Source organism: Orussus abietinus, unplaced genomic scaffold, assembly GCF_000612105.2.
Source record: "Orussus abietinus isolate OABI.00-Male unplaced genomic scaffold, Oabi_2.0 scaffold587, whole genome shotgun sequence".
NCBI classification, from domain to species: domain Eukaryota; kingdom Metazoa; phylum Arthropoda; class Insecta; order Hymenoptera; family Orussidae; genus Orussus; species Orussus abietinus.
In genome coordinates this window covers 20,799-42,875 of record NW_019394741.1, presented here as the reverse complement: position 1 = coordinate 42,875, position 22,077 = coordinate 20,799, and the positions used below count along the sequence as shown (strand labels likewise).

General features: G+C 38.5%; 1 protein-coding gene across 1 annotated transcript in view; it reads left to right on the top strand.

The window, feature by feature from the left end:
• Positions 1-2,356: 2,356 nt before the first annotated feature.
• Positions 2,357-22,077, top strand: part of LOC105696152 (phospholipid-transporting ATPase ID) — a gene marked incomplete at its 5' end in the record, with an annotated part of 35,637 nt that continues 15,916 nt past the window's right edge. Inside the window, 8 exons of the mRNA XM_023433149.1 lie at positions 2,357-2,415; positions 5,286-5,498; positions 5,659-5,864; positions 7,985-8,140; positions 8,205-8,847; positions 13,761-14,108; positions 17,845-18,586; positions 20,767-20,959. Of these exons, the coding sequence (XP_023288917.1) occupies positions 2,357-2,415; positions 5,286-5,498; positions 5,659-5,864; positions 7,985-8,140; positions 8,205-8,847; positions 13,761-14,108; positions 17,845-18,586; positions 20,767-20,959 (2,560 nt within the window). The remainder of the gene's footprint in view (positions 2,416-5,285; positions 5,499-5,658; positions 5,865-7,984; positions 8,141-8,204; positions 8,848-13,760; positions 14,109-17,844; positions 18,587-20,766; positions 20,960-22,077) is intronic.

Genomic DNA, 22,077 nt, shown 5'->3' with positions numbered 1-22,077 from the left:
ATACAATTATCGAAGGCTCTGATATGAGAATCGAAAGGGTCAGGACAATTTTACGACAATTTAGAACACTCTGGTAATCGATAAACTCGCATTTGAACGGGATAAAGGCAAAAAAAGTGTTGTATGCGCTTCTGTGTTAAAACGATGAGAATACGAGGTCTCGGGGTGAAAATTTAATTGACCTGGAAATCACAGATGGCGCAGGGGCTCCCTCCGCAGTCAATTAGGGCCCAGAAGGCATGAATCCATAGGATTTCTGGAGTTTTACTTCGATTTTTTCATAATTATTGTCCGAAAACGACAGGTGGAATATGCCATTTGGTACAATACACAATATAATTCGACATGTTTCACTTCACCTTAATGCTTTGCCGAGTTACGTCAATCTACAGGGTCCAACGGAAACTATGGTCATGGTTTAGACAATGTCATCCTTGATGAAAAAGGAGTGGAAAAGTCCTACATTACTTTTTCCTACGGTGCATAATTTTCCTGTAATAATTCATTGAAACACAACCAATCAACCGCGTTCCCCAACTGAAAGCATAGCGGAGAGGACGTCGATAAGGCTGCGTTTGACATCAAATAAAATCTGAAATAAAATTCTATAGAACCATATTTATGAAGTATTAATTGAGAACGTATGAGTAACGAATATTAACTAAATATGTATATGATGTTAGAATGAAACCAAAATATGTCTTAAACATAAAAATTTGTTTCGCGAGACCCGTTCCTTATGTGTTTGGCACATTTAAGGTGAAGCGAAACACGTCGAGGAACTTGATCGACGTCGATAAAGAAGATTTTCCTAAATGCCTACGCTGCCGACGTTCGTTTTCATATTGATAGCTGGGTCGAATTATATTGGATTTTGTACCAAATGGCATACTCCACCTGTCGTTTTCGTGCAATAAATATCAAGAAATCGAAGCAAAACTCCAAAAATCCTCCGAATTCATGCTTTCTGGGGCCCTAATTGACTGCAGAGAGACCCCATGCGCCATCTGTGATTTCCAGGTCGATTAAATTTTCACTCCAAGACTTCGTATTCCCATCGTTTTGGCATAGAAGCGCATAAAACACTTTTTTTGCTCTTATCCTGTTCAAATGCGAGTTTATCGATTACCAGAGTGTTCTAAATTGTCGTAAAATTGTCTTAACCCTTCCGTTTCTCTTATCAGAGTCTTCGATTATTGTATATTGATCGAAATATGAGAGCTCGACGCCATTTTGGTTCTGGTCTTGGCTAAGTTAACAAATTTTTTCCAAAAATCCAAATTTGTAATGTGTCTGGTCAATTCTTAGGTAATCACGAGTAACGTGTCAAAGTTTCGGACAGTTGTCTAATACCCTTAAAAAAAAAGTTTTGTATTCGAATCGACTGATTTGAAGGGGGAGTATGCCATTTGGTACAATACCCGATATAATTCGACACAGCTATCAATATAAAGACGAAGGTCGGCAACGTAGGTATTTATAAAAACCTTTTTTACCGACGTCTATCAAGTTCCTCAACGTGTTTCACTTCACCTTAAAACTGCTATCCGAGCAAAAAATGAAAATTGGCTGAATTAAGAATTCGCTTTCCCTTTTTTTTTTTTACAACTTTTATTTGATACTCATTATTGGCGATAATACATTAATTTTTTGCTGGAAAGAATCCGAAGTCGGTAGTTGGATTTGAACTCGTGTTCTTCCCAAGTGGTTTGGCACTCCATCCGCTGATTTATTTCACAAAGAGAGGATTAGGTATGGCCGTTTCAGATTTCCACAATACTTTGTTATCTCGTAGTCCTCAACGTATAAAACTATTTGCCAAAGGGATAACGCGCACCTATCAGGAATTTTCAAGAAATTATCGTTTAACCATTTAGTATATACCTTATAAGGAGGACATGGGTTAAATCGTAACTTAATCTAGAGTACAACAGACATCAACGTAAATATAAATGTCGGTAACGTAGTGCGCCATCTTACGTTACCCCTCTAGTATCCAAAATGACGTTACCGCTTAAAAGAGTATAAATTAATTTTANGTACAACAGACATCAACGTAAATATAAATGTCGGTAACGTAGTGCGCCATCTTACGTTACCCCTCTAGTATCCAAAATGACGTTACCGCTTAAAAGAGTATAAATTAATTTTATTTTATCGACATCGATTAATTTTCTCGGTGCCTTTCATATCACCTTAATTCCTCGTGTATTGCTGTACACATTTCAATTATTCAGGATTTTTTAACTGTACGACAATAGATAATGTCATCGAGTGTTTTGCCCGAGTGCTAGTATGCGCTTAGAATGTTTCATCTCTTTCTTAAATGATCATTAACGAATCATTTTTCTTCCAGAGACGGAGAGACGAATACGCGCCAATAACCGCGAGTACAACTCACAGTTTAATTATGCGGTAAGCAAGCGATATCTAATAAATACATTTAATCATATGTAATCGATGACGAAATCATATCCGTCAATGGATAATCGAAAAGTCCCGAGATTATTATTATCCGAATAATTAGATAGGTGGGTCATCTGCAAGTGTCATCTTTCAATTCGAGGAAAGAAATAAGAAATAGAAGTAATAGTTGAATTATGCTACGAGCACACCATACCTAAGATGGTTTACTCAACAATAAGTATCCAATGATGAAATTAAATTCGGCAGTTAATACTCAAAATGTCTCGAGATTTGAATCATTAACCGAATGGTTTATAATAACTCTAAAAAGAGAAAGATAATGGAGTTTCATCCAGTGATAAGCAAGGTGTTTTATAAGTACGCTATTACTCGTATATTTTGGGACAGGGTCTCCTCTATAAGATGACAATAACTTGTTAAATTAATTTGCTATTTATTTATTGATCTATCTATTTACCATTTTTACATATTACACTCTTTACTAATTGATTAAGGTTTTACGAAGGCTGCAATAATAATCTTGTATATTTAGAAATACAGCTTCTCGATTTCATCATAATGACAACACATTCAATTACTTTATTATTTATTTATTATCTTATTCATTTATTTATTATTCTCTTTACTAGTGTATTTTCTTTACCAGTGCTGCATCAATAATTCCTTTTACTAATTTGTTCATGACGAAATTTGGGAAATTCACAAAGTGTTCTAAAATATATATGCGCGCTATTGTGTGCCTACCGATATGTATCCGTCAGGGTATTTTTTAGATTTTTTTATTATCGATAAAAAATGGAAGCAATTGCATTGTTTAAAGGCCAGCTGGCCTCTCGAAGGTTTAGTAGCTTTTACTCGAGCACTTTCGATTTCCACGATTCAATTAAGCGCATTATAGTCGCACCCCTCTCGGCCCTCCCCGTTGTGTAGGGATCAAACTGATGCAACTTGGAGGTACTAGTTGTTTGCGCATTTATTTAATATCCACTGTTGCAGGTTGATCCTATCCACTCTTTACAGGTGATATGAAAGGACAGGTATATATCGAAATGTGAAAATATTTATACAACTTTTTTCCGAACTGAGTGCACCGAATCATTTGAAACTTTTGCACGTGATCATGAAGGTCCTAAGGAAGAACGCGATGCTTGTAAAATTTCAGTTTTCAACAAAAATGTTTTTTTATTTAGCCCAGACTAGAACTAGAATCACATTTATTTGTGAAAAGTGAAGATCACATTTATTTGTGAAAAGTGAAGATCACATTTATTTGTGATAAATGAAATTTCACGAGCATTGCGTTCTTCCTTAGGGCCTCCATAATCTCGTTATGGAATTTCAAATGATTCAATGCACCCAATTTGGAGAAAAGCTTTATAAATATTTCGACTTTTTGGTATGTATGTATGACACGAATATATCGAAATGTGAAAATATTTATACAACTTTTCTCCAAATTGAGTGCACCGAATCATTTGAAATTTCTGCACGTGATCATGAAGGTCCTAAGGAAGAACGCGATGCATGTGAAATTTCAGTTTTCAACAAATATGTTTTTTTTAGCACGGACTAGAACCAAGATCACATTTATTTGCGAAAAATGAAGATCACATTTATTTGTGATAAATGAAGATCACATTTCAAGATCACATTTATTTGTGATAAATGAAGATCACATTTCAAGATCACATTTATTTGTGATAAATGAAATTTCACGAGCATTGCGTTCTTCCTTAGGGCCTTCATAATCTCCTATTGGAGTTTCAAATGATTCGGTGCACCCAATTTGGAGAAAAGCTTTATAAATATTTTGACTTTTTGGTGTATATGTATTACACGAATATATCGAAATGTGAAAATATTTATAAAACTTTTTTCCGAACTGAGTGCACCGATTCATTTGACACTTTTGCACGTGATCATGAAGATCCTAAGGAAGAACGCGATGCTTGTAAAATTTCATTTTTTAATAAAAATGTTTTTTTTTTTTAGCCCGGACTAGAATGAAGATCACATTTATTTGTGAAAAATAAATTTTCACGAGCATCGCGTTCTTCCTTATAGCCTCCATAATCTCGTGATGAAGTTTCAAATGATTCGGTGCACTTAGTTTGGAGAAAAGTTGTATAAATATTTTCACATTTCGATAAATAGAATGACCCTTTCATATCACCTTAAATAAAGCCATCCAATTTGCATCGGTTCCTTCCCGGGTGTTCGCGGCGATCCGCCCCTAATAGCACAAAATATTTCTCCTATATTTTCTATACATTTTACGAATATCGTACATTTTGTAAATATTTACCAGACATTTGAAATATTTGCAAAACGTTTACTTTAGAATATTATCCCTATAATATTTATATAATGTTAGCTCCATGTGTTTTCATAATGTTTTTCTACCAGATATACAAAACATTTCGTTTCATTTTAATACAAGTATTTTTGAAATATTTTCTGCCCAATACATTGTAAACGTTTTAACAATATTTAAAATCAAAATCACACGTTTTGCTCCCATAATGAAATAGCGGAGCGAAAATATTAGAAAAATTTCTCGTGTTTTTTCATACCAAATGAAGTACCGATAATAGTCGTGAAGTAAAAGAAACGTATTTTTATTACATGTTCATAAATAAAAATATATAGTTCTATATATGTTTATAAATTATTGACACTAAATATGTCATTGAGATTTTCAAGAAATATTTCAAATATCTTCGAATGAAATATACAAATCTGTCGCTTGAGATAATTAGCAAAGATTACAAAAAAATATTTATAAATTATTCTATGCTACTAGGGGCGCAGAGGGACCAACCATGAAACGCGAACTAGTATCTCTCTCTTTTCCGCAGAACAACTACATCAAGACGTCCAAGTATTCGGTTCTGACGTTCCTGCCTTTGAATTTGTTCGAGCAATTTCAACGGCTCGCCAATTTCTACTTCCTATGCCTGCTGGTGCTTCAAGTGATCCCCGCGATATCCTCCCTTACGCCCATCACAACAGCGATACCCCTCATCGGGGTGCTCATGCTCACTGCCGTCAAAGATGCCTATGACGACTTTGTAAGTAACGTTTCACTTCACCTTAAAGTCGACCGTTTATCGAAAGAGAAGAAACTGAGCCTGGACCTATCCCAAGGGAAAGGATGCGTGGAATTGAAATAAAAAAAAAACCCAGTTGTAGCGTGTCGGCGGAACCTTTAATGGTCTTATGTGGTTTCAGCAACGACATAGCAGCGATTCACAAGTGAACAACCGGAGATCGCAAACTCTTCGGGGTACAAATCTGCGAGAGGAGAAGTGGTCTCAGGTGCAGGTTGGCGACGTCATTAGGATGGAGAACGATCAGTTCGTTGCGGCCGATGTTCTTCTGCTTTCCACGAGCGAACCAAACGGCCTCTGTTACATCGAGACTGCGGAATTGGACGGGTCAGTTGGTTCGCGACTTCGACCTGTAACGCTCTTTTTTCTTTACGTTAATACATTGATTCTTATATTGCAACCATTGGGCTCGACGTATATCCGAAATAATCCGATTTGAGATAGAGAATAAAATGACACATAGTGATATACAATAATATATATGCGGTAAATTCGACTGGCCTCCACCCTGAGTGTCCGATGTAGTCGGTGTAGATCGGTTGATAGGATGTCGGGGGAAGTTGAAGGGCTAGTCGTCGATACATTGATTCTTATATTGCAACCATTGGGCTCGACGTATATCCGAAATAATCCGAGTTGAGATAGAGAATAAAATAACACATAGTGATATACAATAATATATAAACGGTAAATTCCACTGGCCTCCACCCTGAGTGTCCGATGTGGTCGGTGTAGATCTGTTGATAGGATGTCGGGGGAAATTGAAGGGCTAGTCGTCGATACATTGACGTTAATACATTGATTCTTATATTGCAACCATTGGGCTCGACGTATATCCGAACTAATCCGATTTGAGATAGAGAATAAAATAACACATAGTGATATACAATAATATATATATATACGGTAAATTCGACNAATTAATGTTACAGCATACACTTATAACGTTCTTTTCTCTTAACGTTAATACATTGATTCTTATATCGCAACCATTGGGCTCGCCATATATCCGAAATAATTTTGAGATAGAGAATAAAATAACACATAGTGATATACAATAATATATATATATACGGTAAATTCGACTGGCCTCCACCCTGAGTGTCCGATGTAGTCGGTGTAGATCGGTTGATACTCGGAGATTCCAAGAGCAACACGTACTTTGAGACCGAATTTTTAGTTATCACTAAATGCAACAGGTGGCGCCGTTGGTCGATTAGAGTATCAAAAGTCACGAACCCGGAAGATTTATTGATTGCTACTTCAATCTCTTTAAATTATTCTCCGAAACAACACATGGAGTATACTATTCTGTACAATATTCCGTAAAATACAACACAGTTGTCAACATAAATATAAATGTAAACTTTTTCGGAAAGCATATCAAGTAGAACCTTCTTTATCAACGACTATGAAATTTCTCGGCGTCTTTTATATCACCTTAAGGGGATGTGAAAGCAGCATCCGAAAGCTCAATCGTTCATAAAACTTTTTTCATACTTTAAAACGTGAATATGCAGACCCTAAGGTAGGTCCTGAAACTCGGGAAATTTCATTTTTTATAAAGTATTTTTAAAATACCTATAAACAAATTTGAAAAGAATTGAAATTTCATGAGTTTCAGGACCTTCCTTATAGTCTCCCTATTCACGTTGTAAAGTTTCAAACTATCCGGTAAACCGAGTTGGGAGAAAAGTTTTATAAACAAAACCTCTTTTAGGGCACTTTCACATCCCCTTAAGGTGAAGTGAAACACGTCGAGGAACTTGATCGACGTCGATAAAGAAGATTTTTCCAAATGCCTACGTTGCCGACGTTCGTTTTTATATTGACAGCTGTGTGGAATTATATTGGATATTGTACCGAATGGCATACTCCACCTGTCGTTTTCGAACAATAAATATCAAGAAGTCGAAGTAAAACTCCAGAAATCCTCTGAATTCATGCTTTCTGGGGCTCTAATTGACTGAAGAGGGACCCCCTGCGCCATCTGTGATTTCCAGGACAACTAAATTTTCACTCCGAGACCTCGTATTCCCATCGCTTTAGCATAGAAGCGCATGCAACTCTTTTTTTGCCATTATCCCGTTCAAATGTGAGTTTATCGATTACCAGAGTGTTCTAAATTGTCGTAAAATTGTCCTGGCCCATTCGTTTCTCATATCAGAGCCTTCGATATTTGTATATTGATCGAAATATGAGAGCTCGACGCCATTTTGGTTCCGATCTGGGCTGAGTTAAAAAATTTTGTCCAAAAATCCAAATTTTGAATTTGTCAGGACAATTCTTAGATGATCAGGAGTGATGCGTCAAAGTTTCGGACAGTTTGGTCTAATACCCTTAAAAAAAAAGTGTTGTATTCGAATTGACTGATTTGAAGGGGCTTTCACTTCACTTTAAGCGAACATTAGATGGACCGTCACTGAATGGATGTAACGTTCTTCCAGGGAAACTAATTTAAAGTGCCGGCAGTGCCTGGCCGAGACGGCTGAGATGATGGACAACAACGAACTGATCGGCCAGTTCGACGGGGAGATTGTCTGCGAAACGCCCAACAATCTGCTGAACAAATTCGACGGGACGTTGTTCTGGAAGGGGCGAAAGTAAGAGCGACGGAGGAGTCGGCAGATGGGAGGCAACGGTGGTTCATGGGGAATATCATTTCAGATATGCGCTGGACAACGACAAGGTCATCTTGAGGGGTTGCGTGCTCAGGAACACGCAATGGTGCTACGGCGTGGTGATCTTTGCTGGCAAGGACACCAAGCTGATGCAAAACTCAGGGAAGACTAAGTTCAAGAGGACCTCGATAGATAGGCTACTGAACCTCCTAATAATTGGGATAGTATTCTTTCTGCTCTCCATGTGTCTGTTCTGCATGATCGGGTGCGGGATCTGGGAGAGCCTCGTAGGCCGTTACTTCCAAGTCTATCTACCCTGGGACTCGCTGGTGCCCAGCGAGCCCTTGGGCGGGGCCACCGTCATAGCCCTGCTCGTCTTCTTCTCCTACGCCATCGTCCTCAACACCGTCGTCCCCATCAGCCTCTACGTCAGCGTCGAGGTCATCCGGTTCGTCCAGTCGTTTCTCATCAATTGGGACGAGGAGATGTATTACGAGCCAACCAACACCCATGCCAAGGCTCGCACCACGACCCTCAACGAGGAGCTCGGCCAGATCGAGTACATCTTCTCCGACAAAACCGGCACCCTCACCCAGAACATCATGACCTTCAACAAGTGCTCCATCGCCGGCAAGTGCTACGGCGACCTGGTCGACGAGGTCACTGGCGAGGTCATCGACCTCAGCGAGGTGAGTCCTCGAAAAGGGGTGCGAACGTTTCTCCGCCCTTGTTCTAGATCGCTGACATGTTTCACAGGGTGTTTGGTCCGTTATTTCCAATAATGAGCCTACAACGGGATCTGAAATTATAATTTTAATGTACTAAAGGGCCATATACGCTTCTCAGCACTAAAAAGTGGTCAGGGTGTATGAGTTACTAAAGTAAGACCGTTAAGTCGATTGGTTAGGTGCTTCTCTTATGTATGTTTTACTGGAGATAATAGGAATGGGAATTTAAAAATTATTACGATTTATAGTATCTGCGTGCAATGACGTTAAATGGTTCTTTTTACCGCCACTCCAACCGGTGGGCACAATTCAGCTCGTACAAGTGAGCTGAAAGAAATGTTTTCTATTTTGTGTTACATATTGGGACCGTAGTTCTCGACTTATGGGGAAGAATTTGAAAAAAAGAAAAAGTAAATTGCGGAAATGGTAATAGCTCGGAGAAAAAGCTTATATCAAAATTATGTAAAAAAAAGTGTAATTCAATTTTTCTACACTGAAAGACGTATATGATCCCCTTAAATGTATTGCATTCTTCAAACACATTTAAATACACATTTCAAATTCGGATTTGTTCTATTATGGTAAAATGGCACGACTAGTTTCGTTCAATTAAATTAACTTTTGTGAATATCTCGAATTTCTAATTCGCCTTTGCGTTAAAATATTTCTACGGTATGTTGCTTATGTAAAAATTATGTAAAAAAAGTGTGATTCAATTTTTCTATACTGAAAGACGTATATGATCCCCTTAAATGTATTGCATTCTTCAAACACATTTAAATACACATTTCAAATTCGGATTTGTTGTGTTATGGTAAAATGGCATAACTAGTTTCGTTCAATTAAATGTAACTTTTGTGAATACTTAAATTTCTAATTCGCTTTTGCGTTAAAATATTTATATGGTATGTTACTTATGAAAAAATCATGTAAAAAAAGTGTAATTCAATTTTTCTGCACTGAAAGACGTATATGATCCCCTTAATGTATTTCATTTATCAAACACATTTGAATACACATTTCAAATTCGGACTTGATCTATTGGTGATCGAGTTATTAATCGAAAATCGCGGTTTACTTTGGTAATATACGAGTCTCCTGTTGTTGCGTAGAATGTGAGATCTACGAGTGACTTTTGAAATTAATTTTCGGTATGTAGTTTTATAACAATGAATTTTGAAAACGATGAATATCTACACGTACGTGAGAATGTCAGCAGTCTATGATGCCCCCCGGATATTTGCAAATGAAATATCTCCCAAGAACCCTATGCTTAAGATCATGTTTCGGCTTTTGCTCGCAGAACTGCATTTTGTCACCACCTAAATGTCAAAATATCCAAATGACGATACCGAATGATTATCCTCTTTTGCTCGTATTCTTTTGATCTAACGAGAAACAGTTCGACATTTTGTTCTTCGATGGACCACGGGGATATCTTATTCAACCTTTAAGGTCAAGCGAAACACGTCGAGGAACTTGATCGACGTTGACAAAGAAGATTTTTCTAAATGCCTACGTTGCCGACGTTCGTTTTTATATTGACAGCTCTGTCAAATTATATTGGGTATTGTATTAAATGACATACTCCACCTGTCGTTTTCGTGCATTAATTATAAAGAAATTGAAGTAAAACTCCAGAAATCCTCTGGATTCATGCTTTCTGGGGCCCTAGTTGACTGCAGAGGGACACCTTGCGCCATCTGTGATTTCCAGGTCAATTAAATGTTCACTCCGAGATCTCGTATTCTTATTGTGTTAGCATAGAAGCGCATAAAACACTTTTTTTGCCTTTATCCCGTTCAAATGCGAGTTTATCGATTACCAGAGTGTTTTAAATTGTCGTAAAATTGTCCTGACCCTTTCGTTTCTCATATCAGAGTCTTCGATAATTGTATATCGATCGAAATATAAGAGCTGGACGCCATTTTGGTTCTGGTCTGGGCTAAGTTAAACAATTTTTTCCAAAAATCCAAATTTTGAATGTGTCAGGACAATCCTTAGACGATCAGGACCGATGTGTCAAAGTTTTGGACAGTTTGGTCTAATACCCTTAAAAAAAAGTGTTGTATTCGAATTGACTGATTTGAAGGGGGCTTCACTTCGCCTTAAGGCGATATGAAAGAGTCAGTCTATATATATCTGAGCGGTCAAATCTTTGGGGAAAGTATTCTCCGAATTGGGGGTACCGATTCGTTTCAAATTTTTCCACGTGAACATAGATATCCTGAGGTAAGTCCTGAAACTCGTGAAATTTCATTTTTCGTCAAAAATGTATTTATATATCATGGACTGGAACCAACATGGTAGGGTCCGTGCACATTTTCGATGTTTTACTCTTCTTGGAGACTTACAATCGAAAAAGAAGAGTTTCAGGACCTAGCTCGAGCAATTTAGAATACCGTAGAAAAGGAATTTTTAGACAGTCAGATGGGAAAATACTTTCGCCATTGATTGCAAGAGAATGCTGGCCTGCCTAGTAGCTAACCCGTCTTTTTAGAGCAAAACTTTAGTTGCAGCTAAACGTCACAGATGGCGGCGTTGATCCTAAACAGTCGTTAGAATAATAAATTCACGGGATTTCAACAGTTTTACGTTGATCTCTTCATCATTACTGTACCGAAATGGCACATGGAACGCTTCAGTTCGTGTAATTCTCAATGTAGACTGTAAAAGACTTCAATATAAATATAAATGTCGGACGTGCCAGCTTATGTTCCCACTTGGATATTCAAAATGACGTGACCACCAAAAAGGGTATGGATGAATTTTAATTTATCGACCTCGATTAAATTTCTCAGCGCCTTTCATATGATCTTAAGGTGAAGTGAAACACCCTTCAAATCAGTCGATTCGAATACAACACTTATTTTTAAGGGTATTAGACCAAACTGTCCGAAACTTTGACGCATCACTTCTGATCATCTAAGAATTGTCCTGACACATTCAAAATATGGATTTTTGGACAACATTTTTTAACTCAGCCCAGACCAGAACCAAAATGGCGTCGAGCTCTCATATTTCGATCAATATACAATTATCGAAGGCTCTGATAGAATCGAAAGGGTCAGGACAGTTTTACAACAATTTAGAACACTCTGGTAATCGATAAACTCGCATTTGAACAGGATAAGGGCAAAAAAAGTGTTGTATGCGCTTCTATGCCAAAACGATGGTAATACAGGGTCTCGGAGTGACAATTTAATTGACCTGGAAATCACAGATGGCGCAGGGTGTCCCGCTGCAGTCAATTAGGGCCCCAGAAAGCTTGAATCCAGAGGATTTCTGGAGTTTTACTTCGATTTCTTGATATTTATTATACCAAAACGACAGGTATAGTATGCCATTTAGTACAATATTCAATGTAATTCGACCCAGCTGTCAATATAAAAACGAACGTCGGCAACGTAGGCATTTAGAAAAATCTTCTTTATCGACATTGATCAAGTTCCACGACGTGTTTCACTTCACCTTAAAAGTCGGACTTCCGATTTGCATGGAGGATGAAAAATAGTATACATATCTCTTTCTATGTTACATTATAATGTCCTGTTTGAAGGGTGTAATCACAGCAGAACACAAATTCTATGAAGTAGGATGTAAATTAAATTTACATGACGAATTTAGCGCATGTGAAAGGAAAGTAAACAAAAGTGATTTCGAAAGTTACTGGAAAAAAATTCAGTCGAAGGTCGGAAAGAGTCCACCGTCGTCAAACGAGCAACATGTAAGGGAAATGTTTTTCTTGGTACTTTGAATGTTGATTTCATGAATTCGCACATGTGACGCCAATCGCTTGGGGACCACAGACAACGGAATATTAATATATTATGTAACGGTTAGATGCATTATGTAACGTTTCAAACGATTTTCAACTGCACTTTAGTATTATCTTAATCCACAGTAAAATAATCATATTTCGCAATTATTGTCAAAAGTACATAGGAGACTGACCAAGCCAGAAGGATGTTTATTACTTAGATATCGTTTTAACTATTTCGAATTATCTTACATACCTATTCATTTTTTTTTTTTTCTTAACTTTTTATACGAACTTTAGGTTAGATCGTTCTAACTTGATTAGTCTACTCTGAAAATCCTAAACGGTTCTTTGCACTAATTTAGAGAAAAGGGTTGGTTTCAATTCCCTCGAAGAAAGGAACTATTTATACCTTTTCATCATTCGATCATTCTTGGACCAGGTACAGTTGATAATCAATCGTTCTAACTTGGTTAGTCTACTCTGAAAATCCTAAACGGTTCTTTGCACTAATTTAGAGAAAAGGGTTGGTTTCAATTCCCTCGAAGAAAAAAACTATTTATACCTTTTTATCACCCGATCATTCCCGAACCAGGTACAGTTGATAATCCATCGTTCTAACTTGGTTAGTCTACTCTGAAAAACCTAAATGGGTCTTTGCACTAATTTAGAGAAAAGGGTTGGGTTCAATTTCCTTCAAAGAAAGGAACTATTTATACCTGTTTATCCCTCGATCATTCTTGAACCAGGTACAGTTGATAATCCATCGTTCTAACTTGGTTAGTCTACTTTGAAAATCCTAAACGGTTCTTTGTACTAATTTAGAGAAAAGGGTTGGTTTCAATTCCCTCGAAGAAAGGAACTATTTATACCTTTTTATCCCTCGATCATTCATGAACAAGGTAGAGTTGATAATCCATCGTTCTAACTTGGTTAGTCTACTCTGGAAATCCTAAACGGTTCTTTGCACTAATTTAGAGAAAAGGGTTGGTTTCAATTTCCTTCCAAGAAAGGAACTATTTATACCTTTTCATCCCTCGACCCCCGTTGTCTGCGGTCCCCGTGATGTTTGATATTCGGTGCGCATCATATAGCATGTGTGTGCTGCATGTAGACGGACAGGGCCGTGCAGACGCCGACGATCAAGTGGAAGAACGGGCAGGAGTTTGTCCGTCAGGTTTACAGCCCTATTAGTGGGGCAAACGCGCGCCTCCTAGAGCAAGCCGACCGGATGTCCAACACGAGTCCGGAGCCGGAACTGGAGCAGCAACATCGGACCAGAACTGGAACCGGGATCGGAACCGCTCACCTCGGACCGTGGACGGGCATCAATGGTGTTCCCAAAATTGCACCCGTCTTTTCAGTACGCATGCTTGTCAAATCCAACGCGCCAAGGCGACTTTCTTCCCGACATTCCCTCTTCCGGAATATAACAATTCTCCTCAAATATATTTTTATTAAGGTGAGGTGAAACCTGCCTCAAACCGGTCAATTTGAATAAGGCAACCTTTTTAAGGTGAAGTGAAACACGTCGAGGAACTTGATCTACGTCGATAAAGAAGATTTTTATAAATGCCTACGTTGCCGACATTGGTTTTTATATTGACAGCTGGGTCTAATTATATTGGGTATTGTACCAAATGGCATACTCCGCCTGTCGTTTTCGTACAATAATTATAAAGAAAGCGAAGTAAAACTCCAGAAATCCTCTGGGTTCGTGCTTTCTGGGGCCCTAATTGACTGCAGAAGGACCCCCTGCGCCATCTGTGATTTCCAGGTCAATTAAGTTTTCACTCCGAGACCTCGTATTACCATCGTTTTAGCATAGAAGCGTATACAACACTTTTTTTGCCTTTATCCCGTTCAAATGCGAGTTTATCGATTGTGTGATTTATCGAAGATGAAGTGAAACCCCCTTCAAATCAGTCGATTCGAATACAACACTTTTTTTTAAGGGTATTAGATCAAACTATCTGAAACTTTGACACGTCACTCCTGATCATCTAAGAATTGTCCTAACACCTTCAAAATTTTGATTTTTTATAAAAATTTGTTAACTCAGCCCAGACCGGAACCAAAATGGCGTCGAGCTCTCATATTTCGATCAATATACAATTATCGAAGGCTCTGATATGAGAATCGAAAGGGTTAGAACAATTTTACGACAATTTAGAACACTCTGGTAATCGATGAACTCGCATTTCAAGGGATAAAAGCAAAAAAAAGTGTTGTATGCGCTTCTATGCTAAAACAATGGGAATACGAGGTCTCGGAGTGAAAATTTAATTGACCTGGAAATCACAGATGGCGCAGGGGATCCCCTGCAGTCAATTAAGGCCCCAGAAAGCACGAATTCAGAGGATTTCTGGAGTTTTACTTCGATTTCTTTATAATTATTGTACGAAAACGACAGGTGGAGTATGCCATTTGGTGCAAAACCCAATATAATTCGACACAGCTATCAGTATAAAAACCAACGTCGGCAACGTAGGCATTTAGAAAAATCTTCTTTATCGACGTCGATCAAGTTCCTCGGTGTCTTTCACTTCACCTTAATTGCCTGAAAATTCACAAAAATTAAATCTAACAAAAATAATAAAACACTGTCCTGTGGAGTGAAAATTTCTCTTTAATGTGACATATAACATTATGTTAAAACATTTAATTCCTGCGCGCATTTTTATATTTGAAAAAATGCGCAATGACATATGCATCAGCCCAATATGTGGCGGAATCGGTTGTCTCCACCGAAGATTTTTCTCGTTCTCTCCTCTAGGATCTTCTCTTCCATCCCAAACCATCTCGACATTTTTCTTCTCGCTTCTATCACCTGGTCTTCCATCCGCCTGTCTTCTCTTCCTCTGGCACTCGCTCATATTTGCAAGGCATTATATCGTTCTTGGAATCATGTGTCTGTACCCTTTGCGATTTGAGTTTTTGAAATCGTCTTGTAATTGTTGAATGGCCTTTCCTTACCCCTTTGCGATCTGAGTTTTCCAAATTGCCTTGTACATGTTGAGCCAACCTCGACATAGAACCGCTAAGGGAAAAATTGAATTCCATTATTCTCCTCATTCCGGTAATGCTTTTATCGAGACTTTGTTTTTTAAATCGTCGACTCAAAGGGTGGTTTTGCTTATTATACATAAGGGGATTTGTACATTGTGAAATGCGTTTTAACCCTTTGAGCAAGGAGTCTTTTCGACATATGGGCGAAATTCGTCTGACCGTACAGGCAATATTGGACCAAACGTACGGTGAGTATAGTCACCCGTCGTAGCGAAAGGGTTAATCAAAGTGAGTTTAAGGTTCGTACACTTACCTCAGTTTTAGTGTTAAAAAACATCTTTTAATCATTTAAAGACTACATATAAATGTCTTTTAGCGACAAACGTACGGTATGAGTAAATTTTTGAAAGAGAGTGCAAATATACAGGAAGTATTTCATTTAAGGTGATGTGAAAGTGACGTCGAAGAGGTTTTGTTTATAAAACTTTTCTCCCAACTCGGTTTACCGAGTAGTTTGAAACTTTACTACGTGAATAGGGAAACTATAAGGAAGGTCCTGAAACTCGTGAAATTTCATTTTTTATAAACTATTTTTAAAATACCTATAAACAAATTCGAAAAGAATAGAAATTTCATGAGTTTCAGGACCTTCCTTATAGTTCCCCTATTCACGTTGCAAAGTTTCAAACTATTCGGTAAACCGAGTTGGGAGAAAAGTTTTATAAACAAAACCTCTTCGACGCCACTTTCACATCACCTTAATACGAGTACTCGTTGAACTCGATCGGTTGAGAAATACGCTCAAAATCGTTGTCTCCGTGGAGCACCATTTTCTCTATTTTCGAGTTTCTCGTGTGGAATTTGAGCATTCCTTAGTAACTGTTGCCGAATCTAGATGGAGCATCCAACTGGCGCTGCGTGCGCCTGTGTGGTACATACGTTTCAACGCTACTCAAAGTCGGTTAGTCGTTGTGTGCGTCCTATACATATAAATAACACATAAAATAACATCAAATACAACATAACATAACATAAAATACAACATAACGTAACATCAAATACAACATAATATAACATAAAATACAACATAACGTAACATCAAATACAACATAATATAACATAAAATACAACACAACATAACATAAAATACAACATAATATAACATAAAATACAACATAACATAACATAAAATACAACATAATATAACAAAATACAACATAACGTAACATCAAATACAACATAACATAACATAAAATACAACATAACAAAACATAAAATACGACATGACATAACATAAAATACAACATAACGTAACACCAAATACATCATAACATAACATCAAATACAACATAACATAACATCAAATACAACATAACATAACATAAAATACAACAAAACAACATAAAATAACAAATAAATAACACGTAAACATATGTGCGTGCCTTGCACGCACATATGTTTCGACCGTCGCCAAACCCCGTCCATTACGCGTCGCGTCTCTCTCATCCGATCGAGAAAGTACGTTTTGATTACCTCCCACCGAATTCGATGCTAATGCCATCTATTGGTGGAAGTCATCATCCCCACTTTGGTGGTGAACGCCGTTAACTCACTTTGGTTAAAACACATTTCACAATTAACTAGCTCCCTTGAAAGTCTGCTGGGGTTTCGGGAGTTTCTCCGCGAAGTGATTGATTATTTCGTTAGAAAACTAACGGGAGAGTTAGCCAAAAAGGTAAATAGATTGGTAATTGTATTTCTTTCGATACGCGCAGGACTAGTTAGTAGACTTCTCGTATCCTTGGGGGCGACGACGACGAAGAATTTGACGATAAGTCGACTTATCTTCGAGGGTAACGCAGGGAAGAAGCGGGAAAGGTTCGTATCTTGGCTTATTGTCTTTGTCCCGTATGAGATTCGGCTCGGTGTAGGACCGCAGTCGATCTTAATTATGCCTAACGAGTACCGGTCGAATCGTCAGGACTACGTCAACCTTGGGTCCAGGTTGGATCGAACGAACCGCCCTGCGCGGCCTGCAAACCAGGTACCTCCGGGGTTGATCCTTTGGCGTTGCCTAGCCAGGAGTTGCGCATTTAACCGCATAATTCCTCTCTTCCACTAACGACATCGGTCTTTGCCTGGACAGGGGGTGAAGGAAGCAATAAACGATACGGTTGATCTGTTCCCAGACGTCGCCGGCGCTGGACTTCTCCTTCAACAAGGACTACGAGCCGGAGTTCAAGTTCTACGACCCGACCTTGTTGGACGCCGTCCGAAGGAACAGCACAGACGTGCACAGCTTTTTCAGGTTGTTGGCCTTGTGTCACACGGTCATGCCCGAGGAGAAGAACGGCAAACTGGAGTACCAGGCACAGTCGCCGGACGAGGCGGCTCTGGTATCCGCTGCCAGGAACTTCGGCTTCGTTTTCAAGGAGCGCTCACCCAACAGCATCACCATCGAGGTCATGGGGGAGCGGGAGGTCTACGAGCTCCTCTGTATTCTCGACTTCAACAACGTGCGGAAACGCATGTCCGTCATCCTAAGGAAGGACGGCCAGCTCAGGCTCTACTGCAAAGGAGCCGACAACGTCATCTACGAACGCCTGAAGCCCGGCAACGAGGACACGAAGAACAAGACCCAGGAACATCTGAACAAGTTCGCTGGGGAGGGCCTCAGGACGCTCTGCCTTTCGGTCAGGGACCTCGACGAGAGCTTCTTCAATGACTGGAAACAGCGCCATCAGGACGCGGCTCTGAGCCAGGAGAACCGGGATGACCGACTCGATGCCATCTACGAGGAGATCGAAAAGGACATGACGTTGCTCGGCGCCACCGCTATCGAGGATAAACTCCAGGATGGCGTTCCACAAGCTATTGCCAATCTCAGCCTGGCCGGCATCAAGGTGTGGGTCTTGACTGGGGACAAGCAAGGTAGGCGGCTGTTGTTCCTTGTCGATTTTGTACTTAGCAATTTCCTCGAAAGAGAAGGAATTTTTTTGGCGTGGTATCCACAAATTGCCCGAGAGATGGGACAAATGGGTAGCTAGCGAGGGCCAGTACTTTGAATAAATTAATTTTCCGCTTTCTATGAAAAAAAAAAACAGCGGATTTAAGGTGAAGTGAAACCCCCTTCAAATCAGTCGATTCGAATACAACACTTTTTTTTAAGGGTATTAGACCAAAATGTCCGAAACTTTGATACATCACTTCTGATCATCTAAGAATTGTCCTGACACATTCAAAATTTGGATTTTTGGAAAAAATGTTTTAACTGAGCCCAGGTCAGAACCAAAATGGCGTCGAGCTCTCATATTTCGATCGATATACAATTATCGAAGGCTCCGATATGAAAATCGAAAGGGTCAGGACAATTTTATGACAATTTAGAACACTCTGGTAATCGATAAACTCGCATTTGAACGGGATAAAGACAAAAAAAGTGTTGTATGCGCTTCTATGCTAAAACGATGGTAATACGAGGTCTCGGAGTGAAAATTTAATTGACCTGGAAATCACAGATGGCGCAGGGAGTCCCTCTACAGTCAATTAGAGTCCCAGAAAGCATGCATCCAGAGAATTTCTGGTGTTTTACTTCGATTTCTTTATAATTATTGTACGAAAACAACAGGTGGAGTATGCCACTTAATGCATTACCCAACATAATTCGACACAACTGTCAATATAAAAACGAACGTCGGCAACGTAGGTATGTAGAAAAATCTTCTTTATCGACGTCGATCAAGTTCCTCAACGTGTTTCACTTCACCTTAAGCTTATACACCCGGTAAATATTTTTAAAATTTTTGTAATGTATTCGGCCAATAATATGTAAAAACAGTTATAATGAAATGAAACTAAATGTTTTGCATATCTGTAAGAAAAATATTACGAAACCACGTGGAGCTAATGTTATAAAAATAATATTCTAAAGTAAATGTTTCGTGAATATTTCAAAGGACTGCTAAATATTTACAAAATGTACAATATTCGTTAAATATCTTAATAATATAAGACAAATATTTTGTGCTACTAGGGTATATTATATACATGTGTTGATAACATAAGGCGTTGTTGCAGACGTATATGTGCCCATAATTATGAAAGTGGTCTAAGTCATATATTTTTTGTTTCAAAATGACATTGAATTAATTTCGTTTGAAATAATATGGCGTGAAATAACTGATAAACTCATTTTTTTTTAAATTTTGACTTAGACCACTTCCATAATTATGGGCACATATATCAGGTGCAAAAGTCTGTTTTAACCGCCGATTGTTTCTCGACGGATTTCAGTTCGCCTTAATTCAAATTTAATGTTTTTATTAATTTTACATTTGTTTACCAGCAATGTGGATTTTAGTTAACACTAGGTTTACGGGACCCGTAAATTTGACGGAATTCAAACTTCAAAAAGAAATACCGAAAAAACCATAGCATTCATTTTAACCATTTTTGTATCGTAAATTAATCATTTCATCCAAAGAATTTGTACACGCAATTATTTTTTCCTAAGCCTTCTAATTATTAAAATCTGTATGTGGTATACCTATCTCTACGAAACCCGTCAAATTGACGGACTAGCTAATTTCATAAACAATCCATATATATTTGCTTCGTTGCAGTGAGTGTAAGTCGAAGATGAGAGTGAAAGTTTGCATTGAAAGTGGAGAAATGGAAGGATCTTCGGATAGTGAAGAGGAAAACTTCTTGAAAGGGTGTCGTAGCAAGAAAAGGATGCGCATTCTTTCTAGTTCCGACTCCGAGGATGAGAGGACGAGCATTCCAATCATTTCCGTGATAATTTTTAAAAAAGGACTTTTTACTCATTAATAATTTATTTAAACGTAAAGCCTAGGGTTGTTTAATCCAGACTTAATTTGAATAAATCGATTTTTTAAAGAAAATCCGTATTTTCGTTTACTCGTCAATTTGACGGGTGCTCGTAGAAACAGGTATACAAAAAACGCCCGTAAACCTAGTGTTAAGATTGTACATGTATTTCCGATAGTCGAGTAGATTGTAAAACATGTGCTTTAGATAGTACAATCAATTCGAAATTTCTCCCGCAAAAGAGTCTGGGTATCTGAAGTAATGCTTATTTCAACTTGCAGAGACCGCGATCAACATCGGATACTCGTGTCAGCTGCTTACGGACGACCTGACGGACGTCTTCGTGGTGGACGCGACGACGTACGACGGCGTCGAGTCACAGCTTACCCGGTTCCTGGAAAGTATGAAAACGGCAGCTAACCAGCCGAATAGGCCGACGCTCTCCGTCGTCACATTCAGGTGGGACAAGGAAAGGTCAGGCAAAGGAAAGAGACGGAGTACAGTTTCGAACTTTCATCATTTCCATTGCATTCCTAATTCTATTTGATTAACGCATTTATCGAAGGTTCCTCACCCTTCACGTTGAATGTCGCACCGTGTTCAGTGTTCTGCTTTCTCTGCTCCGTCTGGTCTACGCCTGGGATCGCATGGATTTCTTATCCTGAAAGTCTCAGGCGATTAAAAGGACCGAAAAGACTTAAGATTTAATCTCAATGACCATTTCGAGACATCTAAATGATTCCACTTGGTGGTGCTGGAAATATTCAGTTCCTTTTTAGGTCTATGTAAAGTGAAACGCGGCAAAGCAAGGCCAGGATGTTCTTTTTAAGCCAGGTCGTCGCGTTTAAATCTTCGAAGGTTGGAACTTAGTATAAGTAGCATTGATCGGAATAAGTGGAATACCCATTTATTCGGTTAGCAATCCTCCAGGAAATGTTGAATTATAAGGAGAGACAGTTGCAGACCCCTGAACCCATGTCTATGGTACTCCTACGATGCTATTGTACTCTCTTTTCGACCGCATCCGTTGGACCGTTACTAGCTAGCATCCCTCTTAATTATTTTGTAGAACATTGCTTAATTGAAGTCCGAGTTACCTCCTCGAGACTCTTGTTATCGATTGGAAACATTATTGGCGTCGATTCTTGCATGCGATCGATGAGGGGTTCGACGTCTTTCGATGTGTATGCAGCGTGTAATTGAACTTCAATTTGCAAAGTACGTGCCACTCAATCCTCCAGTATGCGGTATTAATCAAGATTGATTCACGTTAAAGGCGTGTATAGAACATCTGCAAAGATTTTAAGGTTACGTGTACACTTACATCTACATTTTTGTATTTCATTTCATTCCTCCGTCTATATGATTCATAGATACTTTAAGAGGATATAAAAGGCGCTAAGAAATTTATAATATATTAAAAATTATAAATACCCTTTTTGGTGGGAATGCCATTTTGAATACTCAAGTGGGAACATAAGCTGGCGCGTCCCATTACCGACATTTATATTTATATTGAAGGGTTTTACAGTCTACATTGAGAATGATACGAACTGAAAGGTTCCTTATGTCATTTCGGTAAAGTTATGAGA